Below are 27,826 nucleotides of genomic sequence, written 5' to 3'. Positions count from 1 at the left end.
TTTGCGGCGAGCAGCCGAAAAGGATGCCAAAAGGGTAAAGAGGGCTCAAAAGGCGCATTGTTCCACGACAAAGAAGCGCAAAACTGGGTTGCGCTCTACAGAGGCCAAGGCCACAGCATCTCAGGATTACTGCCCAGGAGGATTCTGAGTGTTTTAGGCATGTTGTGAACTTCCAAACAAGAGTGAACTTTCAAAGTCAGTTTTCTCAACTCTTGATTTTCGCCTATGTGCCTTCGCTAGAACATCTGTCATTTTCTAACAAAGACTGATAGAGTCGTTCCGTTTTTTGCACTAGGCTCAGGAGGCCTTTAGCAGTGCAATAAAGCTTTATCTCTCTTCTTACTCATCATTTAAAATTTTTAGAACACATTTTATAATTACTGCGATGTGTGCGCAAAACAACATCCATGTTTTGGAAATTTTATTTATGGTTACAAGAACTAGAAAAATCAACTAATAGCTTCTTTGCACAAGTTGATGCTTTGGGAACATAATAATATGAAAAAATAATTTCATTTAGCAATAATTATCTCTTTAAGTGTGAAGAGCATTAATTAGTATAATTATGCTTGTAACTCAAAAAGTACAAAAGGTATTTGAAAACGGTTTTCATATTTGGAATCCTCACAATCATCCACATACACACACCAAATTTCATCACAAACAGTACATTAATAAAAAAATTAGTTTTACTTGCCACGTCCCCCCTTAACTAGACTCCAGAATATTATATAAAAATGTGAAACAAAACCTATCTATTTTTTTTCTTGTTCAAAGTAGAAAAAAACTTTGAATATTAGCACAATTTGAGTTCCTGTAGAATGAAAGCGATAACCTGTAAAATGGGTTATGCTTTAAAATCAACTATAGTCAGAGCATATAGGCGGTATAACACGCTTTTAGACTTTAAAAATGATGAATCGATGTGAGGGTAATATGTTCATTTAGCCTTGAAGTGGGGCTTCGCAGTAGCGTAGAGTTCCCCTGGTTAGGTGTTTTCACCGCTTAGCACCTTTCCAAAGCAGTGAAACCTTCTTTACAAACTGTGTTCATAACTGTATTTATACACAAACTAATATATATCTATTCGTTCATTTTGAATACTTCGAAATTTTCAATACCCTAAATTCAAATGTAAGTGAATTTGAATACTGTAATATTCGTTCGAATATTCTACTGCTTGAAATATTCGCACAAGCCTACTGTTCAGTCTTCCATGAAACTATAACCAAATACTTTCAATAGAAAGACAGGCAGGTGAAGCAATGAAACAAAGTCGCATTACAAAACAGACACAGGGTTACAACATTTGAATATATTTGAGTTGGTTTTCATATATTCACAACAACAACAACATGGCACACAAGAGGCATGGTCATATTTATCACATATACTCGCATAATGAAAACACTTTTTTTTTCTAAAAATTTGATGCATAGTTGGGGGTGCGCTTATTATGTGGGGTAAATTTTACAAAAACTTTTTTACAAAAACTTTTTGGGATGAGCAAAAAATGTGGTAATGCAAAAAAAAAGTTAGGCAGCTTAAGCTTTTGCAATTAACATACGCAGACAAAGCTTGAAAACAGCTTTTTTATTGCACTTCACATATTTTCGATGGCTCATGGCACTATCTTCAACAGCCATTCCCATGCACTCCATAAACACGTTCTGTAGCTTTCCCCCTCCCTCCCCGCAATTTTTTATTTAACCGTAAGTTTAACCAGGACAGTAGTATCTGATGCGATATCCAGCTGCCATGACTGTCATCTCGACGGGTGCCTGGAAACGTACGCTGCAACGAATCATCCAAACTCGCACAATGGCAACGCTGGCATTGCAGCACGCTATGAATGAAACATCAAAACGAACAGCAGGTAACAAGATTAACGACAAAATACGGCCGCTGCACAATGACAATGCTGGAATTGAAATATGCTACAACTGAAACATCAAAACAAACAGTCAATAACAAGGTTAACGACAAAATACGGCCGCTGCCTTACATTCCACATGAGAAATGACTGCAAAAGAAGCAGCCTGTATCTTTTGTTCGATGAAGTATGCACATATAAAGAAGAGCGAATTGCAACCGAAGCGACGATCAGGGGCGTTTTATGGAAATTTTCACACTCTTTTCTGCACAAGCTTTTTTTTTTTCTGGTTTTCCAGCAACCTGTGACAGATTTGCGACGCAACGATAGAGGGCCCTTTGTGGCAGCAAATCCTGTCACTGTCGTTCGAAAATCACGTGCATGTCAATAGACTTGTTTCGTATTTGCAGGAAGCAATCATTGGTTGACGCGGGCAGTTTCGCGACCTTCACTCACTGTGTGCTTGTGAGCTGCGATGTCTCTACACTCACACTGTTGCAAAAAACTCAAACTTTGAGACACTATATTTTTCGGTTGTATGGCTCATAAACCACGCATTCTGCAATTATCAACTATGTGCGTGCCATTCCCAGACCGTGGGGTCGTCCCGCGCCATCTTGGTGTTGTTTTGAGCATGCATTATTTCTCTCTTGTTTGCAGTCTTGCAAAATGGCGTCGGTGGCACGGCTGAGACGCTACTGCCATTTTCTGCAAAGCAATGCGGAGCCCTCGTTGGCTATAGCAGTGCTTAAATATCTCACTAAAGAAAGCGCACCCGCCAATGGCTGCTGCGCTGCAGCGGGGACGGTCGTTCCCATTGAAGGCGCATTCTGGCCCCGCTGCACTCTGCTCCATTCGCCTCGACCAGCACCTGCTGAGTCATGCTTTGCCTTGCGCTATATTTTAAATAATTTTCTCTTCTTTACCTCTTTTTGCACTAGTTCTGTGTTCTTTGTCTTTATTGTGTTTGATGTTGGTAACATGCCTGGGTGTGCACGCATTATAAGGTCTATTTCGTTCTTATTTTTGCCATTAGGGCTCCTCTATGTCCACTTGCGGTTTCCTCAATCTCGGTAGAAGGTATTCAAAATCCATAATTATTGCGTTCTGCGAATTCTACAGGCACCTCTCGTCTGGCGTTTCTAGTACCCATGCCATAATCTCGTAATGCCTGGTCTCCAGCCTGCTTCTTCCTTACCTTTGCATTAATGTCTCCCATCAGTATAGCATACTGTGTTTTTACCTTAATCATTGCCGATTCCACGTCTTCATAGAAGCTTTCAACTGAAGCGTCATCATGACTAGATGTAGGCACGTAAGCCTGTACCACCTTCATCTTGTATCTCTTATTGAGTTTAATAACGATACCTACCACCCTTTCATTAATGCTATAGTATTCCTCTATGTTGCCAGCTATGTTGCTGAAAATTAGAAACCCTACTCCCAGTTCTCTTCTGTCAACCAAGCCCCGATAGCAAAGGACGTGCCCATGCTGTAGCACCGTATAGGCCTCATCTGTCCTCCTAACCTCACTGAGCCCTATTATATACCATTCAACACCCTCTAGCTCCTCGAATAGTACAGCTAGACTTCCCTCACTAGATAAGGTTCTAGCGTTAAACGCTGCCAAGTTCAGGTTCCAATGGCGGTACCTCCCACATGCATACGTTCAGGTTCCAATTATGGTACCTCCCACATGCATACGTCAATAACTCACTGCCCTCAGTCCCCAGCAGCTGCGAAGCAACTGACCACGGCGGCGGTCAGATCTGCAACGCAGCAGAGGGTGCTAAGAATCTCTGGATCCGGAAAGGCCGCCATTGGAACCATATTTGTGTACCAATTTTTTTTTCTGTTTTTGAATGACTTTGCCAGGGTGCAACAAGCTCCTTTTTTTTGAAAATTGGAGTCGTTAATTCCGAACACTCTCAGTATTCCTGCCAAATTTCGTTAAAATAACTCAACAAACAAAAAAGATTTTTATCGCCACCTCCCTTTTACTGGTTGCAACGAGCTCTGTACTTTTGATAACACGAACTGTGGCTCACCATAACACTAAAATGCAAAACAAAAATAAACAACTAAAAGAAACAATCCAGACAATTAGATTGCAGCTGTGCTCTTCAGCCAGCAAAACAGGAAGTGGAGTGGAGCCCTCCACCATACAATGGCGGCCTCGTACTGTGTGGCGTGAAGTTCAGAACGCTGTGCGTATCAGTTAACGCAAGGCACTGCTCTTAAAAAACGTTTACTTCTTGATTAATTTTGATAAAACTTGGTGAACTTATGTATATATGTGTGCTAATTTTAAACATGCATTTTTTTTTGTAGAAAGTATAGTTTTTAAAATACAAAGTATCTTATAGGCCTTTTGGGAAGCAAGATTTTTTTTTAAATTAATGGAGCTACAAAGTAAATTGGCATATCACAATAATTTCGAATCAAGACTATGTGCAGTGCAACCAAAATGGATGCTCAAAATCAATTTGAACAAAAGCTATGGTACTTTGAACATTTGTGAGTGAGTCAATTACAAGCTATAATTTTACCAGCAAGTGTTGTTCAACATTCCATGACTTTTCTTCTAGTGGGTTTAGAATATCCATTTTTGCTGCACGGCAATTAGCTTTGATTCCAGATTATTTTGATATGCTTGTTTACTTTGCAACTTTCTTTGAACAAAAGCTTGTTCCCCAAAAGGCTTATGAAATGTTTAGTATTTTAAAAACTACACTTAAAACAAGAAAAATTATTGTATACTTGAAATCAGCACACAAAGATATATAGTCGAACCTCGCTACAATGAAACTGACGGGGCGTGGAAAAAACTTCGTTGAAATGAAATCGAAAAAAAATAAAGCTAATCTGAGCTAGGAAAACAAGGGCACGTTTATTCTCAAAATTCAAAAAACGTCCGCTGCTTCCTATTCTTTCTCAGCAGCATCACGACGTCATTCTCCCCCATGTATAGCGGGGCCATGGTGAACAGCATGCTGAAACACGCCTAAAACTGCCGAACCAAACAGTTGCATTAACTAGTAACACCAGCAGCTGTCCTCCGCCAAAAGTATCCAACAACGCCGAGATAAAGACAGGGTATCGTGGAGCGGCAACTTTTGCATTATTCTATGCCGTTCTTACATCCGTCACTCGCAGCTAGCTGATTTTGTTGATAATGCAGACGAACAGCCGCTCTGATTAGATACCACACTGGCCAAGCACGAACATAAGCATCAGAATCCGAAAAGGCATCGTTCCGCGGTTGCACCCAGCAGCTGCGTGAAGAAAACCATGAACTGAGCGATTTAACTTCAGCTTTGGATCATCTGCGGCTCGAAATAGGCTAGTGGCAAAAGCAGGGCAGTCTAATTGCCATCGCTATCGAGCAATGGCGGCGCCCATGCTTGTTGAACAGCGACGGTATAGGTGCGGTTTTTGGTGGTGCCAACGCGTATTTTAGACTTCGTTGACGCATTTTCAGGCTTTGAAAATGAATCGAAATGTTAAAGATTGGGTTTACTGCATAGCAATCAGTATTGCATAGCAATCAGCAATCTAAGCCTGGAATTGCATCGTAAAATTTCGTTGAAGCGGGAAGCTAGAAGAAAAAAGTGTTCGTTGTGGCGACAATATTTATGCATTGAGTCCTATGGACTGCTGACGGGGAATCGTGAATTTTTCGTTGTAGCAGAAAGTTCGTTGAAGCGGCGTTCGTTGTAGCGTAGTTCGACTGTATACACACACTAGCCAAGTTACATCAATATTGATCCAGAAATTTACTTTTTTCTTTTTTGGGTGCCAAATCCCCCCTTAATGTTTTGCTACCTGCTGTCATTTTTCTCTACAATATAAATCATAGAATGTTATCTTTTCAGTATTTGTAAATTTAAACAGATACTAACACCAGCGGCCACATGCCCCAATTCTCAGAAATGCACACAGATCAGCATGTCTTGCGCATGTGCGGCAATAGAAAAAGTATTACAACAGCTTAGCACTAGTAGTGCTGCTGAGCCTGAAAAAAGAGCTTCCTTGTGCCTTTTCTTTTTTTTTCCATTTCTTATATTTTGTTTTCCTAACCTCAGTTCCTTTCTATTCCTTGCATCTCTTTAAGTATGTTTTTTTTTCTATTTCATGGTAAGTCTAATGCTTTTGCTTTCTCGCTCTTACCTTATTTCATCTTTCTGCACTTTCTTTTTTGGTTTATCACCTTCCCTTTCTACGTGTCTCTTTTTTCTATCAATGTTTCTCTGCCTTTTTATCTTTCAGTGTTTTTATTCTTTTTATATCTCTTTCTCTCCATGTTTTCCTGTCTTTTGATCTTTATTTATCTCTATTTTTTCTTTGTTTTTTCAGATGTATTCTCTCTCTTTCCATTTGTTCTTTTCTCTTTTTCACATGATCCTTTTCTGGTTTTGACACTGACACCTGAGCTGTTCAGCATGATGGAGCACAAGTCACCAACAAATAAAACCGCTTCACTGTAAAGAAACGATAAGAATGCGTGCTCGTTGGTGATAATTTTTCGGACGGAGAATAACTTACTGACAACTTAAACAACTTTGCTATTAAAATGATGCGTTATGATGTAGTACCACTTGCAACTTGCACTCCAGCAACTTGCACTGGGGCTCTTCAATTTTCCACTTCTAGCTTGTTCGCGCTTGTTTTTCTCTGGCTGCCACATTCCCGCCGCGGCGCACTTCTAGTTGGCATTAGCTTTTCTCGGGTTGGACAGTCCTGGCGACCCTCGGGCTTCCCGTGTGTCGCCAGATGCTTCCAAGACAATTTAGTCGTGGAAGCTCTCTGGAAGGTTTTGGGCAGGTTTCGGGCTAGCAGACGCCGAAAAGGTACAATACGCGCTCGGCGCCATATTTGTAAGGACTCGACAAATTGCAATGTGGGCGCTTGAAGACTGCGCCTTCGCTTGTCATTATACATGGCGTTATCTTCTAAATCCTGTTCCGCCTTGCAAGATGAGGCAATTGCAAGTGGTGGTGAGTGTTTGAAGCTACTATTCATTGCTTTTGTTATGTTTCCCGAGAAGCTTCCTCCTGTGAACAACGGGTCAAACTGTTGCCTGCTGACTGCGTCGTGCACATGCCTCAAAAGTTATGTACTACAAGTTCGCACGCATGCATAGAGACAACTTTGGAGTTATATTTTTTTGTAGTAGTCGAGACCTTGTTAGTCGTTTGCGGAGCCTTTCTGTGCACTTAGCGAAGACGATTGTGGTCAAACTAGCTCGCTCCGTCATATGTTTGCATGCGTGAACCTCTTTGAACCTTTGTACTGACTACTCGATTGATCTCCAATGGTCATAAAAGGCCCCAGATCGCGACTGTTGGTGATGCTCGCTGGTCGCGAGCAGTGTGTGAACCCACTTTAATCTATTGGCCAGCATATGCGGTATGATTTACGATACGACACGAGAAAAAAAAAGGAGAATGAATTCAGAAATGCATACATCCTTTCGTTACCCATTTCATCGTTGGCTTTGTCTTGTTTCACCTCTTCGTGATAATGCTGCACAGTATGTACTATGAAGTCAAAGCAAAGCTGATATACATGACATTTGTCAACTACCACTTAGGACTGAAAAACAGGCTCAGGCAAGTTCCAAAAGCGAGTTGAAAGAGTGTCATGCGTAAATTTATTATATATATGACGCACATTCGTGGTACTAATACCTACACATGTCTAAACTTTAGACAAAAACTTATGTTGGTCAACGCGTGTTTGCAACGCATACTACGCGATATATATCCTCGAGCTCTTTTGGGGACACGATCACTGTCGCGTGATTTGGCATAGTGTTGTGCAGTATGCCAAATACATGTACTAAAGAGACCTGAGCTTGTTAAGCCGTCAGTGTCGTGGCAGCTCACTTTGCATCGTTCTCAAGGAGGCGTGCGCCAGCTGGCTGTTTTGTTCGCTGACGCGGCGAGTGATCGTGCGAGCATATGAAGTCGTACCCCAAACGTGTACGCTCTAGGATATTTCAGCTTTTTTGGCGAGCTAGCTACGTATTTCAAGCAGACACTGCAGAAAAAAAATGACGGAGACGCGGCACATTGTTTCGTTTGCTGCCACGACAGTAGAGTATGTTTACGTTTACACTGGCTGTCCCAGCGTTCGATTTTGCGATTTTCGGGCAGCTTCGGGTTGTCTCAGGTTCCCCACACACGTGACCACGACGTTATTTCCTGTCTATACCGGAACTAGCTGACTCACCTCTGGCTAGATCTGGCTGCAAGAGGCCTGAAAATTGAATAGCCCGACTGGAAGCACAGTAAGCATCCGGGGCATTAGCCTTGCTCCTGCAAATGCTGCATGCCTAACAAACGCTGCCCACGACATACCACGAAATTGTATGAAGATAGAAAATGTATTATCGTACACACCTCTCCATTAGCTGCCTGGGATTCCCTCCGCTGGCACTTATGCGCATGCAGCAGGAGCACAAGCTGCTGCTGAATAAGCTTGCGCTTCTCAGGATCAGCTGTTGAAGGGGTTGCTGCCGACGGAGGTGCACCAAGTGGGGGTCCACCTCCACCGGGATGGGGAGGCGGCGGCTGCTGGGAGGGCGCCACACCCGGGGGTGGAGCTGCCTGCCCCATAGGAGGACCAGCCAGCTGCTGCGCCTGCTGAGGGGGCGGCTGCCCGTGTTGCTGCACAAGCAGAGCAAACCCCCAGTGGCACCAAGAGTTAACACCAAGCAACAGTTCATGTGTACTGGAATGTTGGCAAAGCTTTCACAAGCAAGCTTATCGGATAGAATAACCTATTTGAAAAGTGAATGAACATTTAATACATAGACACACAATCAAAATAATGAATGATAGTTGCGCAGTTGTATCATTGCCACTAAAGTCAAATCACGATGACGATACGACAATAGAACCTCTGTGACACAAAACCAGCGAGTACAAATCTTGATACAGTATGAATTCATGAAAACCCCCAGCCAAATTCTATTGTGTATTATGAACCAAAATACTGTGGGCGTTCGTTATGCGCTTGTCATATATGCATCATCATAATCATCATCATCCGTCTGGGGCCCTGTCCTCATCATCACTGGGTGTCACCACAATCATCATCGGGTGTGTACGTGCTTGGTCTCAGACTGCCTGTCCGCTGCTGAGCCCTTGGCTGAATAAACGCTGTCTCAACCCAGACGTCATACATGGTGGAAGTGGATTTTCGGTCCTCTCCCACCTCGCTCCACTCCCTGGAGCTGCGTTCAAGCCGCCGATCGCCCCCACTGTTTGGCAGCATGTCACAAAACGAGAATACGAATGTTCCGAACCCTTTTCCGCAATGTGATGTGCAATACAGACGAAACCCACAAAAACAAAACCCCACGAGTACGAAATCCCCGCGGCAACGAAGTATTTCCGGATCCCCGGAGAACGATCATAGAAGCCCATGTATTACGTATCTCGCGGCAACGAAATGTTTTTGGACAGTGATCCCGCATTAACGAATTTTCTAGCACGGTGCCGGCCTCATTTTACCCTACTGCCAAGGTTAACTGTCGAAAATATGCTCGTATGCGTGTTATGTGCACTCAAAATTTGTAAACGTCTGCTTTTGCCGCGCTAGCGTGGGTACCGCCATTTTTGTTTACTTAAATCAGTGATGGGGTCTGTTTGCGGCAACATGCCTGGCCACACTGCAGAAGGCGATGGCAAATGATCATGCTGGAGTGTAGATGGCACCGTCGGACGAGCTCAATAAGCCGAAGTAACACCAACAGTTGAAATCAGTCAAAACGACGAAGAGTAGACTGGAACTGGTGGCGAAATCGAGATGAAGTTACAATGGCTCCTGAGAAAAGCTTGACGCCGAAAGCGGATTCTCCGTTGATCGCGAAAAAGCACGGCAACAATATCATCATCATGTTGAACAGCCTTGCAGCAACACCATTAAGGGCGACAATATCCCATCCTGCATTGCTTCTGTCACTTCCTCACTTCTGTAGCCTCACACACGTGAGCGCCGCGAGTCGTGTTGTGTGTGGCTCTCAGATAAACTCACCGTTGCGTTCGTGCCGATGACGACGTAGTCGTTTACGAGAAAGTGACCGACAAGGTCATTATCGATAGCGTGCGCGAAGCTGACGACACCGAGGACCAAGAAGAGACGCATGCGGAGAAACCCAACCCGCGGGTTGTTTTGGATGCGCTGGACACCCTTCGCTCCTTCTTCGGAGCACATGACGACGACCTAATGTCCTTTTATCTGAATGCTGTCACACGACGAAAACAAATGTCCTTTTGAAATGATGGCCACGACCATAGCCCTACTCAGCCCTAGATTTTCGGAGCAATAAAGATATACTAAAACTTGCACTTACATGCGTGTATTCACACACACAAAAAAATAATTTTTAAGGGTAAAAAGGTGCTCCTAGAATTCAAACACGGCCATTTAACACAACTTGCCACAGCTCCACAACACACTCTAAAACCTTCCTGGCTGTCGATATTACCGGGCGTGAGTACAGTGAACTGAATCGGCGAGCATGACCGACTTCCCGGCTGCAGAAACGAGACGGCAACAGCAATTTCGTGCAGTCACGGCCATGATCTCCACAACGCGTGCAAACGGACGATCAACATCCACAATGCAGGCAGCCAAAGCGATTTCGTGCAGTCACGGCAATGATATCCACAACACGTGCAAACGGACAATCAACATCCACAATGCAGGCAGCAACGACAACAGAGCAAAAATGAAACATGACCGGCATCCAGCCGCTGTAGTTGAGAGTAGCCTTTTTTTTAGAAACTTTCACGTGTGCCATCATGTCATCAAACCAGCATTGAGTTCATTTAGTAAAAAAGGTATTTACAAATTATAAAAGTTATGTACACGCAAGTTACTAAATGTCCCTGAGGTCAAGACTACTAATTCGGTCTGAAATGGAATGAGAATGTGTTTCAGGAACTTATTCAATAGGAAATGTATTTTCATCAAATGGCATTAGTTTAACCATGTGAAAATAAACAAATGACGTTACGAATGAATGGCATTCGCTGTAAATGACATTAGATTTGCCGTGTGAAGGGGTGTTACCTGAACAAAAGACATTTAATGGGGCAAAAAAAACCTGTGCAGCATAGTTTGTTTTGCTCCGCTGACTGCATGCCGTATAATGATAGTGTCAAGAAATGACAAACTTAAGTCCGTCGCCCGTCGCTACACTAGCGATGCCAAAGCCTAACCAGCGACATATATAGAAAGTGGGGGCGGAATGTTTTCGAAGTCGGCAGCTTCAATTTTCGCAGCTTCATTACCAGGCTGCTGGCGTGTCACCTCCACAGCAATTTCCACATCAGTGAGTTTGGCAACTGCTTCTGACGCCTTGTTGTCGCCATCGAAGTTATCCAGTGTTAATGTGTCTGACACATGGGCTACCAGCCGCGAGAAATAGCTCCACATTTCATTTTGTCAACCTTTTCAGAGTCCTCAACACTATCTCCAGCGGGCTCTTCAGTAGGCTCTCCAACTTACTCAGCGCCAACAGTGAGGCCAGCATGCTGAAAACAGCGAGTGATTGTCTCTTTCTTCACGCTCTCCCAAGCGGCTTGAAACATCTGTATTGCACTTAACTAGACAATTTCTAGCTCCTTATTCATACAAAGTCAAATGAGCAGCTGCTCAATGAACCTTCGCTCGTAGATCGATTTAATAGCACTGTAGCGAAGCCTCCGAACTCTGAAATGGGTCGAACTCTCAGGTACCTTTTAGTGGGGTGACCTAAAAAGGATGCTGCTCGTGCTGTGAGTCCGTGCATGGCCATGACTGTTGCCATAGCATATGATTGTAAATTGCCAGCTAATAAACACCTTAACAGCCCGGATGATGCTTTGATAAAGACCTTAAAAGCCCGGATGATGCCTTGATAAAGGAGCTGGCGCTTCGAGGTGGTGTTTGGAGGCAGGAGCTTGAGCTCGATGTTGGTTAGCTGAACATCTGTGTAGTGTGCCAAGCAGTTGTCGACAAGGAGGCACCCTTTCCTGCACTAATCTCCAAACTCCCCATCCCAGTCCCGCAACCACTTTACGAACAGCTCGCGTGTCATCCACGATTTTCTGTTCAAAGTATAGGTGACTAAAAGCTCACGGTAGTTCCTCATGCAGCGGAAATGTGTCAATCACATGTGGATGAAGCTTTGTCGAACCATCCATGTTTGCACCAAGAATGATGGTGATATAGACTTTGCTTAGCGTATTTACTTGAATCTAACACGCACCTTTTTTTGCACGTTAGGATAATGTACTAAAAAAAATTTAACGAATACAGTCATTCTATTGCCATTGGCATTTGAAAAATGGTCGCCTTCTACGCGTGTTGGCCATTACTGCCATTGTGTTTCCCATGTGCGGCACTTCGTACGTGTGCTGATTAGTTCGTTGATTGATTTGTGGGGTTTAACGTCCCAAAACCACCATATGATTATGAGAGACGCCGTAGTGGAGGGCTCCGGAAATTTTGACCACCTGGGGTTCTTTAATGTGCACCCAAATCTGAGCACACGGGCCTCGACATTTCCGCCTCCATCGGAAATGCAGCCGCCGCAGCCGGGATTTGAACCCGCGACCTGCGGGTCAGCAGCCGAGTACCTTAGCTACTAGACCACTGCGGCGGGGCCTGATTAGTTCGTCATCTTGTAGTTTATTCACATTGATGGCATGGAAGGGCCGACTCCAAAAACTCAACGAGTGCACCACGAAGCCGCTTTTAAAAGCAAAGTCATCGTGTGTGCAGAAACGGACGAAAATCGGGACACATCACGGTTGTTCAGAGTTCCCGAAATGTGCGTGCGGGACTGGCGGAAACAAAGCAAAAGATTGTCGACAGCAAAGCTTCACATAAAAGCTTCAGTGGACCACAGCAGGGCCGGTTTCCGCAACGCCTAGTATGTGCTCGAGCAATGAGCAGCACATCGGCCCATGTGCGGGCTATGCAGTTCGCCTTAGAAAAAGGGCTAACACAGAGCGGGTTCAAAGCGAGCAGGTGCTGGCTAACAAACTATATGAAGAGGAAAGGCTTTTCCCTACGAAGGTGACCGGGCATATGCCAGAAGTTGCCGGAGGAGTACGAAGAAAAGCTTCAGTTTTCCGAGTTTGTCCTAAACAACCATCAGCCATGGTCATCAAGGCATTCAAGAAATGTGGCATCTCAAATGCCATGGACAGTACCGAGAATGCGATGCTTTGGGCCGTTTACAGCGATAATGGGCTGTCCAACAGCGACGAGGACTGACCGATTGTGCAACTCGGAACACCGCCGCAGTGGTCACAGTTTTAGCTGCACGGCCGGCTGTTTGACTTTGTGTTTTATCTTTCGAAACTTCAGTGCAATAAAACCCAGATACTTGTTCTCAATATGCGAAGGTAGACTCCTACAGACTTTTTTTTCCTTTTCTCTTCCACCACGAAAAATGGGTGTGCGTTACAATTGATGTTTTACTTTTTTTTTTTTACCGTGGAAACCGGGTGCGCCTTACAATCGAGGGCGTGATAGAACCGAGTAAATACGGTAACTCTCCATCGTGACATTTCTGCCCGCAGGTGTCCATAGTGTGCCACGGCAGCATTGACCAGAAGAGGCCCGTTTCAAGCATTAAAAATATCTCTTGGTTCATAGCTGGCAAAAATCTGAGGCCACTCTTCTTTGAGCTATTTGTCTATCCCTGTGGCGTTCACAAACCCTCTCACACCCAAGACGGTTTTTCCGACGATGCCGTAGCAGCTTTTAAATCATTGCAGCCATCTCGCAATGGCACTACAATCTTTGGCATCAAGGATGAACGCTAAGTCCCTTGCCTTTTGCTGCACAGCGTCGGCCAGGACACCAAAATATTCCGAGCCCTTACATCGACGGTCCATTTTTGAAGACATTCTTCGACCATATTCGAATGGCACGGAATGAATCGCTGTCTTTCTCCAGAATATCTTTTTTTTTCTTCAGGACTATGCTCAATGTGCTGCATGGTATTTTGAAAACTTCAGCAACAGTCGAATTTGTTTCTCCTTTTTCGACTTGTCAAATTATCCCCAGTTTCGTCACATTCGTCAAGGCAAGGCAGTCCATTACATCCTGTATTTCAACATGGTCATGACCCACAACACTGCAATGTACCACAAAAACGTGCAAATGGCAGAAACACCACACACAAACAAGCACAAAAGGACTGCAAGCCTGAAGTGGCGACATGCGAAGTGCCATCGATTGTCAAGGCCACTTCATTCTAATGACACATCAGACTTATCAGATCACTAAACCCACAGTAAACAACCGCATCCTTTGAGAATGCAATTACTTATCTCGGAAACGATTGTCCATTCGTGAAAGCAAAGCTATCACTGGTGTATTGCCGTCTATGCCGCTGTGCTGCGAAGGCACATCGGTGGTGCGATCTTGTACGTGTTCCGAATAAGAATGGAGGCATTCCTTCCATTACGTCACAAAGTGGGCAGTCCGCATTGGTCGCGTAGACAAGAGGAAGCAAATGGCAAATGGCAAATAAGGGAATTGGAGGCCTACGTCACAATTTTTATGTCGGCTTGGGATCCTATAGCAAGTTGAGAAGTGTTTCTCACATGTTGAGGAATGTTTAACTATTATTTCTCACTATTAAAATGTGTGTGCGCTAATTTTCGAACGTAGAATATAGGATGCGGTGCAATTGAAACATTTTTTTTCAATTATTGTTCTTGAAATGACGCTACGCAGCACTGCCATATAGGGACATTTACTGGTGATGCTAGGTACAACCCTGTTTTAAGCAATTTTTCTACTCATGTTCTTACCACTATTAAAATTCAAATGGCGCAACTTCTGAAGCCGTTGGCTTAGTAGAGTAAAAGCATGGCGGAGGGCACCTCAACCGGTAGCCCAAATGAGTGTCTCATTCGTGTTTCCGAGGCTCAGCAAGCGATGGTGCTCGCCTTCATGGAAAAGCATCCCCAGCTCACAGCGAAAGCCATCGAGCTGGGGCACAGCTTCACCGTTGCCGACGGCTGTGGCAGGAGCTAAGTGACGCGCTAAACCATGAAGGGTCTGCCAAAAAAAATTCACAGCATATTCACAAGTGAATAACGATGAGTGGGGCAAAGCTTGAAAGGTTTCATTGGTAAACCATGAATCTTCCGCCCGTCTGTCTGTCAGTCCATCCGTACGTCTGTCTACGACAACAGACACGGTGTTATGCCGTAAGCATGGTCCTTGATCTAGAGCGCTTCTTCCCACAAGAACGAGGCAGTTCCGACACGCAGACGGCGGCGAGCCACTGTGCAGTTCTGGGCAAAGCTGCGCCTCCTCCGCCGAGCACCGGGGGTCTCGGAGAAAGGAGCAAAAACGTTACGTGCCGGCCCAATGTTCTGAGAAATTTTTGCCCCAGCCGACTTCGTCGTGCTGGCCGGCTTTGTAGATACAAACTATAACCTGCTACAATAAACGTTCCTACGTGTTGCAGTTTTCAGCGAAGTCCGTTAGACGCCGCTCTCGGCTACCGCTACCATCGCGGCACAGGGAAATCCCAACAGTGGTGACAGCGGTGGGATGCCAACAAACCCGAATTCCTAACAGCGGTGGGATGCCATCAATCCACATTTTTAACAGTGGAGGCAGCAGTGAAATGGCATCAAACCTTCATTTACAACAACGGACAGACAGACAACAAGACAGAGAACGGAGGAGGGACTTAGCCACAATACATGAGGCCCGCCGCAACGCTGCCTTCATCAAAGAGGCACAAACGTGAGTGACCGTCGACTGGTCTGGGCGTTTGTTTTTTGACAGTGGTATATACTTCCAGGCCACTGGCATCCAATGGTAGGGTTAAGTTCATCGCACAAGCTACGCACTGTTCGTATCCACAGACGAAAAATGGTCTGAACTCTTTTTCGGTCAACTATTCAAATGCATCATTTACCTCACTTTGTCGCCCTTGCTCCGCTGCAGCAGCCGCACAGGCGAGACGAAAAACCATCGCAGAGAAAAGACCCCATGTTCTTTCTCAAAGTGCCTAGATACTGAAAAGGTGCAAGACGCTTACATTTCAATCCAATCCATGCCACTTCGCAGCCATTTCAATTCATCTTTTTCGTCTCAGATGGTCTCTCCCACCAGCCCTCCGTCTATGTTAAAATAAAAAAGGATGAAAACAAACACGTGACACCATGGCACACGTGGCATAGAACGTGACAGCATTCGTCACGGCTCAAATGAGCCAATCACGTACGAATGGATGAAAGAGAACGCCTCCGTCCGAATTCGGAACAATACAAGATCGCATCACTAATGTGAAAGCAAATCGTAGCGAGCTCCCGCTGTATTGCAGAGAAGCCAAACGCATGCTCCCAAAGCGTCCATACTGCAGCGCAGGAAATTCGGTACATCCATTGTGTGTTTGAATTAGTTCACTATAAAAATGCCAAAAGACATGCAGTTTCTTATGAATTCTGGATGAAGTTTGACATAGCCAATATTTCGTTATATTCACGTTTGTATATCGACGTTCGACTGTACATAATTTCGTGCAACGAAAGAGTGGCCGACAACATTTTACACATGAAAAGCAAAGATACTATTTCCTCAGCCTTTCCACCTCTTTCAATTTTTGAGGAAGCCCAATCGATGTGGCATATTAGGGTGTGCTCCTTTCGAGTACAGAGTTTTAAATGTGCCTCGTATACAGTATATAAACTCGTGTAAGGGCCGCCCTCGTGTAAGGAATGCACCCCTACTTTGGAGAGAGAAATTTCGAAAAAAAATCTAAAAGAAATTCAAAAAGTCCCACCATAAAGGTGCAGTTGATTCGATTGCGGCCAGATGGCACTTCCAGTTTTTCCACTTCCGCCCTTGTGTTGGTGACGGACCTCCGGGTGATGGACAGGACGGCGCCATTTCAACTTTGTGTGGCCCATTGTTCAGACCGAGTCAACACGTTTTCGTCGAATCTGTGTCTTTGAGCCAGTGATTCAAACTGCAAGTGATTGAATATGCCGAGGAGCACGGCAAGCACGAAGCTGGACGCCAGTACGATGTAGATGAGAAGCGCGTGCGTTGTTGAATGAAGCAGAAAGATACCCTCGCTGTTTTCAACCGGAGCCGAAAAGGTTTTTGCGGAAAGAAGTGCAAATATCCAGAACTGGAAGACGAACTTCTCCAATATATCCTCGATAATCAAAGAAACGGCTACGCCGTATCGACTGATACAATACGCGAGAAAGCCCTAAACATCGCTCGCCACATGGAAATCCCTGAGACACAATTCAAGGCAAGTCGGGGATGGGCTATGCGGTTTATGAACCGCAACCAGCTCTCCATCCTCCATCGAATGACTCTTTGTCAAAAGCTGCCTAGCAAGTACACAAGTAAAGTGATAAAATTCCATCGCTTCATGAATGGTCTTCGGAGAGAGCACGAATATGACCTTTCCCAAATTGGCAATGTGAACCAGACACCTGTGTCGTTCGATGCGCCAGAGAGTGCCACAATGGACTTGAAAGGCGCGAAAAGTTGACTGTGCGTACGACCGGCCCAGAACATCAAAGGTGCACTGTGATGCTGTGCGTGACGGCAGGAAACTTCCGCCGTACGTCGTGTTCAAGAAGAAGACTCTCCCGAAAAAAAGTTTCTCGGGGCATTATTGTGCGTGCCCAAGAAAAGGATTGGATGTGCGAGGAACTTGTCGTCGACTGGGTGAAGACTGTCTGGGCAAACAGACCTGGAGGCCTGCTACAGCGGAACGCCCTCCTCGTTCTGGACAGTTTTAGGGGCCACTTGACAGAACGCGTCCAGAACACTCGCCACGACTTATACAGACTTGGCCGTTATTCATGGAGGACTGACAAGTGTGTTGCAGTCACTCGACGTGTGCATTAACCGCCCATTTAAAGCGAAATTTCACCGCTGCTATTCGGAATGAATGGCTGGGGGCAATCATGAGAAGACGCTGACGGGACGGCTGAAACGGGCATCACTCCAACAAGTTTGTGAGTGGATTTGAGTGCATGGCGTGCCATTTCATTTGAAGTTGTCACGAGAAGCTTCAAAGAACCGAAATTTCAAACTGCATGAGTGGCACTGAGGATGATCTTCTCTGGGACGATGCCGACGCCGAGGTGAGTGTTTCCGGTGATAAAGTCGTGAGAGCAAAATGAAATCTTAATAAAAAAACAATCCTGGCTAGTCATTCGTGACTCTTTCAATCTGCTACTGTTGTGAAAATGGTACAGACCTTTCAGCTGTCATCAGCGTGATTCGTATAAGGGCCGCACCAAACAATAATTTTGAAAAAAAAAAAAAGTGCAGCCTATACACGAGTATATAAGGTAAACACATCTGATTTTGAATGCTAAAATCTTCAGCTTGCAATTCTTACACCTTCCTGCCCAAAACAGCATAAATTAAAACACCACTTTTGAAACATCTATCATCGCCACGTTGGAAGCAGCGTTTTCTTGAGTCAATACATCTGCGACCATAGCAGAGCCTGAAAGACAGCTTTGCCGCAATACGACAGTGCAATGAGGTGAAACATTTTTTTTTAAATCTAGAGGATGACTTAATTGGGCATTGACTATATATGTCTTTGAGAAATTCGAATAGTTTGAATAACAAAATTCCATAGAAAATCGAATCAAATATTAAGAAAACTATTAGGAAAATATTCAAAATTTGTATATTCGCACACCCCTAGTATTGACTAAAAAAAACAGTGGTTCTGACATGGAGATGATAGATATGGCAGAAGTGGGACCTAGTTTAATGCTGTTTTGCACCTGAAAATTGAGAAGGAAGTCCAAAAATCAAACATCAAAGATTTGTAACATCCAGAGTTTCAAATGTCCATGTTAGGGGTGTGCGAATACCGAATTTTTCTAATACATATCGGAAACGAATACATAGCTTCAAATACGCATAGAATAATCTAGATGCGATTTTTTTCTATAGTAATATTTTACTTTAACATATATTTATATTGAAAACAGTAGACTTTTAAGCTATTCTAGTCTGCTATGGCACATAAAAATGCCACGATTTGTGCTTGCCAGGAATCACATGGTTGTGCTAAGTAGTTGATCTTGTGAGTGATGTTAAATGGGTTCAACTCACATGCTAAACAAACTTGTATTTTTTTTAAGAGGTCGCACTTGACTAAAAAAACCTTTTTTTAGCTGCCACGATGACTAGTGAATACGAGGCTGCTCCATGGTTTGATTCCTTGAGGCGAGTTGTTAGTCATTTTGAGTCACGCTTCAAGTGGTCTGTGTGTAGCAAAGCTCAATGGCGCCAAACAGGCGGTGTCATTAGAGTGCGGCTTATAAAAGAAAAGTTGACCTAGCTGTGGAGTCACCGTCCAACGTTCAAGCGGGGCGGAACGGAGTGAACAAAAAATGTGCGTCGCTAGAGGGGCTGCAACGTGGGACGACAACCCAAGAAATTTGATTATGCGCTCTTTTAAGGGGGCAGACTTGTCTTTGGCACCAAAAAGTGACAGAAAATTCATTTTTTAAAATTGACATCTGGTTTCTGCAAGTATTTTTCTATCTCTCTGCAAATTTTCACACACCAGGAAGTGGTAATTTTTTTGTAATGTTATTATAACTGTCCAGATTCTTGGTGTTGTTTAATTAAAGAACGTGCAAAGAAATGAAAAACCGACTTCAAGGCTTCTTTATGATTTGCCGGCACCTGTGTTAGAAGCTCTGCTACGAATTTATGAGCACATTTATGAGGACTGCAAAACATACGCACCATGATTATTGCTTTTTGAAGAAGCTATGTGTTTTCAGCTTTTCCATTTTTATCAATAAAGTAAATTTACGACAGTTCAATTTAGAGGCCTCAATATCTCTGCGGCTAGGGCTGGTACAACAATAATTCTTTTTGCAATGGAAACCTGTATGTGTGTAGAATGAAAGTATGGGAGCAAAATTTAGAGCCCAAGCCTTTTTAATTATTACTCATCAAAATTGTAACACAATTTCAACTGCTTCTGAAAATGGATAGTCCATTGTGCTGTAATATAACCAAGAAAGGCCTAAGAACGAAAAACTCTTCCATAATTTCAATCTATAGTCATTAGTCTATGTTGGCATATCTTAAATTAAGTACTTTTTTTCTATGGCGGCCTTAAACAATAGGGGGTGAACTTAAGTTATCTCAGCAACAAGATGGGTTACAGGAAAACTAATTAAATATTTGAATTCAGCAGAACAAGCTGCATAATCCTGATCAAGATCACTGAAGAAATAAACAAAAAAATGTCTAAAACAAGTCTGCCCCCTTAAGAAGGGCAGCATATCTAATGCCCTTGATGGCACCGAGGACTGTGCACTGTTTGAAAGACAGCGACAAAGAAGTCAGCGTGAAGGGAAGCAGTGACAACTCCGAATGAGCCTGGCATCGGCAAGCACAGCAGCAGCGCAAAAAAAACGACAAGGAAACATACACGACAGGACTAGCGGCTGTATGTTTCTCAATTTATTTGCATCATGAATCAACTGCGTTATTTTATGTTCGTGTTCAATAAATGTTTTTTTCTTTGTGAACGCTGCCTTCCCTGTTTCTTTCGGCCTACATTTGAGGCAAAGGTTGAAACACCAGCCTTCCAGCACTTCATCAACCTTTCCAAAAGAAGCCCTTCTATGTTGCTATGTCCTAAGAATATACTTTAGAATACTCTCCAACCTTTTATGTCTACAATATCACTTCAATATGTTCAAAAAATGTTCCAAGAATATTCTAGACATATACCAATTTGCTTCCCACCTCAAATTTTGCTATTCGCACACCTCTATAAATTAGTTCTTGAGAATAAGGATTGATGCAATGGCTGTGCTTGTAAAGTGAGGCTCGCCTTATGTGCTTCCACAATTGATCAACAGGGTTTGTTTCCAGCTTACCAAAGTACACAATATAATGAAACCCACATATACCGAAATACCGGTTATAACAAAGTAAATGAAAAATAGTCTTGCAATAGCTACAGTGTTAGTAATAAACCTTTATAACAACTTTTTGGATATGATGAACTTATTTTCGAGTAAGACTGAACTTTGTTATAATGCGATCACTTTGCAAAGCGCATCGCAGACACTGCTGGCTTGCTTATCGGCGGCTTCCAAGGACACGAAATGAGGTTCCAAATGTACTTGAACGGTGCGCTACCGCAGAAAAAAACGATCTACGGCATCTTGGACAGCTGGCGTAACATCGTCCGCTGCCGCGAGATCAAAACTTCTCTCGCGTTCGCACCGCAACGCCGCGGCTACTTGACGGCCCCAGGTCATAGGCCTCACTACCGAACATCAACTCATCGTCATTCCGAAGCGCTGGCACGATGTTGTCATTCGCCACCACGGAAACGAGATGTCTGCCGCGCTGGAACCCCGCCATAATGTCGCGGCTAGTTGACGGCTTCCTGTAATAGGCCTCACTGCCGGGCAGCGGCATCGAGCAAGTGTCGGTGTCCGATGGCCCAGGGCTTGGTGGCGACGCGGTCCTCGGTTCGTCTGAATCAATCGCTGTTGACCGCTTCGTTTTCCGAACAGGGAATTGCGTTTACACTTCCCATATGCGTACTTTGTCCTGCGCTTCGGGCTCGGGTGACGATCCATTGCGTGCGCTACGTCTCGCTTTACTGAAGATTATCGGCGGCCGTACAACAGTAGCAGATTCAAAAGCTATCGTGCGCCAGTGTGTGCACAGCAGGCGTGCCCAAAGCAGACGACCAGCACAAGCGAGCGTGTCCCAGCAACCACTCACAGAGCACGCTCAGTACCACGTGACAGAAGCGACCAATCGATGCGCATCTAAGGCATCGCGGATGCCTTCGCATTTTTTTCTGTTTGTGTGTTTATCTTCACACGTAGACACGTGGTTCCACCGGGAGAAGTACGGCGGTGAAGCAAGCTTTCCAGTGACATCAAACTTTCCGTGAGCGGCGGCGAAGGCGCGGCGTTATCGCGCTCGAAAGAGGACCATTTTCGTGCTGATATCAGCCAGCTTTTCACGATCCGCGGTGAGAAAAACATTTTTCAAGCTTGTTTTGAAATCGTGTTTGGCGGAAACAGTTTTAGACATGATAGAAATGGTCATGCAGAATCCAAATCTGCCCTTATCCGAAATTCTTTTTTTTTTTTTTCAAGAATTTCGCGATTTGATTTGCGCATCCCCCCTTAAACAATCAACAATTTCATATTGCCGCTACATAGCACAATTTTAGCAAATTCTATGGTTTTGGCTCAGCTCGGTGCAAAAATAAGAAGTTGTACTCTTGAATAACAGGACACACGCATTAAGTGTTCAAGCCGAAGCACAACATATTCACATGGCTTGAAATTTAAGAACACCAAAATAACAAGCAGCTCACGTTTTGCAGTTGCGAAGAATCTACACTTGAGTAGCGCGGGGGCATGCCTAACGCCGCTCCTAGGTTGGCTCCCATGGGCCTCTGCTGAGATTGACTCAACTGGCCCATTGACATCACTTGGCCATAACCTCCGTGGAAGGATGCTTGGCCCATGGCTCCACCTGGCCCCTGCAATTCATGGTAACACAAGCTTGACATACTCCACAAGACTTTTTTGAAGTTTCTGAATTTAGTCAACATACGACCTCCATCTGAAAAATGCAACAAGGTCAGCCACACACATGTACAGTCAAGCACAAATACACCAAGTCAAACGAGATTAAAAAATTCAATATATCAATAATTCTAAATGCAATACCATTTTACAGAGCTTACCTCATACCCCGCATGTCAAAGAGTACCATGAAATTTAGTATTTTTTTCTTTCCAAAGTGGCCTAAGAGGCTTAAATTACACTTCGGTGTATATTTTTCTTCCACAACGTCTCATAGAATATATGCATGCAACTAAGATGGTTTCTGGCACAGCAAGAAGTTTTTTTTTTTTTTCTTTTGCCCAAGATAACAAACAGGCAAAGGTAGAATGCTTCACCACACAGCGGTAGTTAGATCTCTCCGCTTATGGTATTCACTGCACTACATGGAGGTGCTGCGGCAAAGACACACCTCACTTATATTTCATTCATGGTTTTCACATTCAATATCCTGCTTGACATCTGTCAAAGCAGTGTCATTTCATTGGCATAAATATTTGGAGCAATGCAAGAAGTGGCCACGTATGCACTAGTGTGAAGTTGACTTGCAGGGCCAGAGCACAGCACAGCATTTGATATATCAGATGACAAGGTGAACGAAAGTTCAATACTTACAGGGCTGTACTCAAGCGCAGGATTTCCAGCAAGTTGCTAGAGCTGTTTGTGTAGTGAATAATTTTATACAGCTGCATTCAACTGTGTAAGCAATATATGAAATTGAATAACCTTGCCAACAAGCAACAGCTGTGTCAAAATAATTAGCTATACTAGCATAACTCTTTTCCTTACACAATTTTTCAATGGTTGAAGGGGCACTCTGTCTACACCAGGAGTAGCTTCTAAGAGCAAGTGGTAACAAACGAAGTGAAGGATCCCTAGATCATATTACCAACACCTCGAGGGTTACAAGCCCCAGTAACCTTCGGTCTTCAATGTTTTTGAGGTTCACCGGTAACCGCGCTCGCATGCAAGGCTGTCTTTGTTTGCTGCTTTGTCAGGGCACAGTAGCTGTAAACTGAAGCTGTGACATCGTTGTGAAAACCTTCGTTAGCTACCTAGATCAGAACAAGGCACCCACCTTCATGCCAGGTGGGGCTGCGACCATTCCAGACGGACCTCCATGCGGGGAGTTTGGTCCGAGCAAGCCTCCTAGAGACGTGGGCGGCCTCGCCTGTCCCATGGGCCCCATAGGTCCATTGAGCATAGGCCCACCGATCCTCTTAGGGCCACCACCCAGATCTTTTGGACTGCCATGGTTGGTGTTGCTTTGGAGCAGCTGCGACAATTGTTGATGCCGAGGACCAGTTGCCTCCTCACCGCCTGTGCCATTTTGCTGGGCAGTACCCGTCGATTGGGTGGGGCCACCACTTAAGTCACCCAGTGGTGGGCCTCCTCCTGAACCCATGAGCTCTTCCGGCAGCTCATTCTCCAGGTCCCACAGCCGGCTGAAATCTGCCACACAAGCAAAAACAACAAAAGGTTGCAATAAGGCACTCATCCACATCTAACTACAAACGGTTGCACTACATAAGTGGTGTTGAGGCTTTGAGCAATGCAAAACTGCACGTTGCAATTCATCCACTACATGGAGTGCACTAAATGAAAACATTTCATTATTACAACATTAATTGTGTAGCCATCGATGCCTGCAGATCTGACCCTTCTGTTCATGTAGAAGCTACACAAGCATAGCACAAGCAATGTTCACTTTTTTATGCATTCTTACAAATGTTCCTATCACCATGATGAGGTAATCCCTAATGATGGTTTTGATAAACAATGATACAAATCAGAATAAAACTTGTGGCTTTTCTCATTAACTTTCTGTGTACTCCACATATAGTTGCACAAATTACAAATAATCAAAACGAAGAAATGAGATAAACATCATTGTTGTTGTGGCTGTTCAAAAGTGCTGGCTGCACTCATACACACATGCAGACATCAGCCGCAAGATTATTTTCAGTTGGTTTCGTGCCTATGATCAGAATGTGCAACTGGTCTAATGCACGCAGTAACAATTCTGACATTTTCCTACACTTCCATCTCCAGTACAACTACAGAGGCTGTCTTGTGATCCAGAATCTACTTGGACATGTGAAGCGTGTTTCAAAGTTTCAGTTACAATACTAAATCATTTGCAAGGCAGTAGTAACAGTACTCTAAAGATATGCCCCAAAATGCTTATGACCAAGTCAGAGTAGCTGAAACACTGGCAAATGGTAGTGGAGTGCTTGTATCTAGCTCAACAAAACAATTGCAAAAGCTGTAGCCTTGACATAACCATTACTTTAAGTAATAAGCGAAATTCATATGAAAAGCATAATGCACATGTTTATTAAACACCCCATATCAATTCCTGAGTGCCCCTGTACTTGGCCATTAGAGACATGAAAAGCTAGTGTTAATGTACGTGACGGCAGTTTGTGACTGTTGACCTTTCCTACTTGATTTAGGACTGCAGTGTGCATGCATGTTTCAGCAATGGTTCTAAGAGATCTGCCACAATACTGGATGCATGAGTCACCATACAGCAACACGAACTACATACATTGCAAATTGTGTATCATGCTTTAGCGTGAACTGCAGAAATTACACTACACACAACAGCAACTGTGAATGGGCACTGACAGAAGAAAAGTGCCAGCTTGAATTCAAATACAAAGAAGCACTACATCAGTTCCTCTTTCGTGTACTTCAGTGCCTTTATAGAACACGAGGGCTTGGGAATACACAATGTGTTTCTGATGTAGTAAACACATTAGGTGTACACTGCCATGGTGAATTCAGGATGGAAAGGCTGTATATTTAATGCACCGTGTGTCGTGTATGTATACCCGATGACTGCAACAGGTAGTTTTCACCGCATTAACAACAGCCAATCGAGCCACGCTGAACTGCAACATCTAATACATACCAAAATTTTCTGTCATCACACAAATTATGAAGCAGTTTTCGTGGCACGGTTTTCGGCTATAACACTTCAAGCGTCAGCTACTGAACTGCTACAAAGGTGACGGTGTCGCGATACAGCGACCAAAACACCGCAAAAGATTGGCACGGAACTGTAAAACAATTCATCCCGATCAGACTTAAAAACAGCCGGGAGTTTCGCGAACACTGTCTAGTAAGCAACAAGCGGCGCTGGCTGCCATTGGCTCCCACGAAAGGAAACCCAGCGAGCAGCAGCCGAACAGTTTCAACTCAATCTAACGCTTCGGCAGACCCAATCATGACAGGTACGAAATGGCCGGCAACCTGAATCTGTGTCAGACCGAGACATCGGCGGTCTTTTCGCGGCGCATTCCGGCGGACCATTCCCGCGGATGTTTATCAATAAACCTGCCCAACTTGGGGAAAACACTAACCAACTCAAGTGCGAGAATGACGAAAACGATGCAACAAATGTCCCAGCGGCAATGCACTACTCGCATCTCCCGTGGCACCACGCCGCGATCCCGCCCAAAGAGGTCGAGTTCGGTGTGGCGGCAGCAGGAAGAGAAGACGCCAAGGCATCTGACGCGGGCATCGGGCCGCCCGAAACTGCGCCCAGGGCGAGGCGCCACGTGAGAAATGCGGCAAATAAACCGTTATTTGCAAATCGCCGGAACATGCACGCTACGCGGCACGGAAACGTCCCGAGTGCGAACAAGTGTGCGGCGCCGTCGGGGGAACCGATCCAAGCAACATTCCCCGCCGTGAGCGCAGGGCGCGGGTGAATGCGCCTCGGCGAATTGTAAGCACTGTTAATGCCTCTCTTTCGGCCATGGCACGAAGGCAATCTACACTCACGGGCTCATCATTAATACATAGCGCCAGAAACGAGGTATTTTCGGGCATAAACGATACGTTTCAAAGCACTTTCTAAACGCAATTAGGGTTAGCGGGCGGTCAACCTGAAGCGGCATCGGCAAACTTGTACATTTCTATAGATCCTCCGCTAAAGTGATAACCACTCACCCGGGTCACAGTTTCGGCTTCAAACGCGGGTGTGCAACGTAATAGCTAATCGTGGTTCGGACGAAATCGCAAGCATCCGAAAACGAACACGACTTGCCGTGCGCACGGGGAAGTAAAGCTACGGACAGCATTACTGGCGCACAACGTTCAGAATCGCACGACAAGTTGAAAGCATCACAGCGGCGACACCGAGCATGAGCAACGACAAACACGGTATAGTGCCGTTATACTGTCGACAAGCACTAGCGGAACCAGAAAACAGGGAGGCGCGATCCAAAACATGGGTCTGCCGAGCGACAGGCGAGCAAGCGCATCTATACAACATCCCGGCGTTAGACACAGCTCCAACCACAGAAATTATCACCGAGACAGTTAAGGCATAAAAAAGAAACGGAACGGTGCACTCACCTGCACTGTCCGACGACAGGCCAGTATCTGCCAACTTCTGCCGCTTATTCGGCGGCCCATCCACAAGATGGTCAGCCATATTGATAAGCCTAAACCACTGATGCCCTATGCGCTCAAGAATGGGGAAGATTATCAAGAATTTAAACCTTCGACATACCAATACACTTTTAGAAGATCTGATGGTCCAACACACGCACAAATATATGGTAGCACAGTCCGATTTTCTTCTTCATGGTCAAGGCACAGGGACAGTCTCTTCATGATCGCGTTCTACGGCATCGCACTACCCCATCAAAACTTCAACGCTCCGCGACTGCCCAGGCAAGCAGTCCCGAGCATCGAGCCGTCCGGAGCCGCAATCACACGAGGATGGCTTCCCAATCCCTTACCGGAGTTACTCCATGAAGAACGGAGGTGACCAGTCGTCCCAAAAACGACAGCCTAGACGAAAAAAGAAGCCAAAATTCAGAACACAGTTCCTGAAAATTTGGGCTCCTATTCATCCAATATGGCGGCTGTTGATGAAAAGTTTTTCTACGCTTGTCAGAGAAAACAACGAAGATTGCCGAGCAAACATTGCCAAGGAAATAAAAGCTCGTGATTGGTCACATTTTTTCACGTGACACAAACTCTACAGCGCCATTGGCTCACTTTTACCTGCTCGCAGTAATGAAATCCCGAACGCGCTCCGGAGATTGCCGAGTAGCTTCCGAAGACCGTCCGAACACAGGCGTTGAGCGATGCATTCTGGGACGCAAATGGCTGGTCTCCCATAGTGCTCTGCGTGCGGCAAATCGGCTGTTCGCATTTTGATTCGCTTGCTGCGACTTTGTTTCTTGTTCTTTCCGAAACTGGAGTATGCAAATGCGTATTAAATGCCTTGAATTCTGCAATTTGGTTGCTTACCTCTTTATTCCAGCCACGTTACCTG

At 44.7% G+C, this 27,826-nt stretch overlaps 1 protein-coding gene across 1 annotated transcript in view; it reads right to left on the bottom strand.

Annotated features, from left to right (window-relative positions):
• The window catches only part of nej (CREB binding protein nejire), a 96,756-nt gene extending 69,328 nt beyond the window's left edge, over positions 1–27,428 (bottom strand). The window contains exons 1-4 of the mRNA XM_037430738.2: positions 26,896–27,428; positions 23,606–23,979; positions 22,275–22,442; positions 8,278–8,544 (exon numbers count right to left, since the gene is read on the bottom strand). Of these exons, the coding sequence (XP_037286635.2) occupies positions 8,278–8,544; positions 22,275–22,442; positions 23,606–23,979; positions 26,896–26,974 (888 nt within the window). The 5' untranslated portion in view covers positions 26,975–27,428. The remainder of the gene's footprint in view (positions 1–8,277; positions 8,545–22,274; positions 22,443–23,605; positions 23,980–26,895) is intronic.
• Between the last annotated feature and the right edge of the window lie 398 nt (positions 27,429–27,826).

Source organism: Rhipicephalus microplus, chromosome 2 (assembly GCF_043290135.1).
Source record: "Rhipicephalus microplus isolate Deutch F79 chromosome 2, USDA_Rmic, whole genome shotgun sequence".
Lineage (NCBI taxonomy): Eukaryota > Metazoa > Arthropoda > Arachnida > Ixodida > Ixodidae > Rhipicephalus > Rhipicephalus microplus.
Note: the sequence above shows the minus strand (reverse complement) of the source record. Positions and strands in the feature narration are given on the sequence as shown.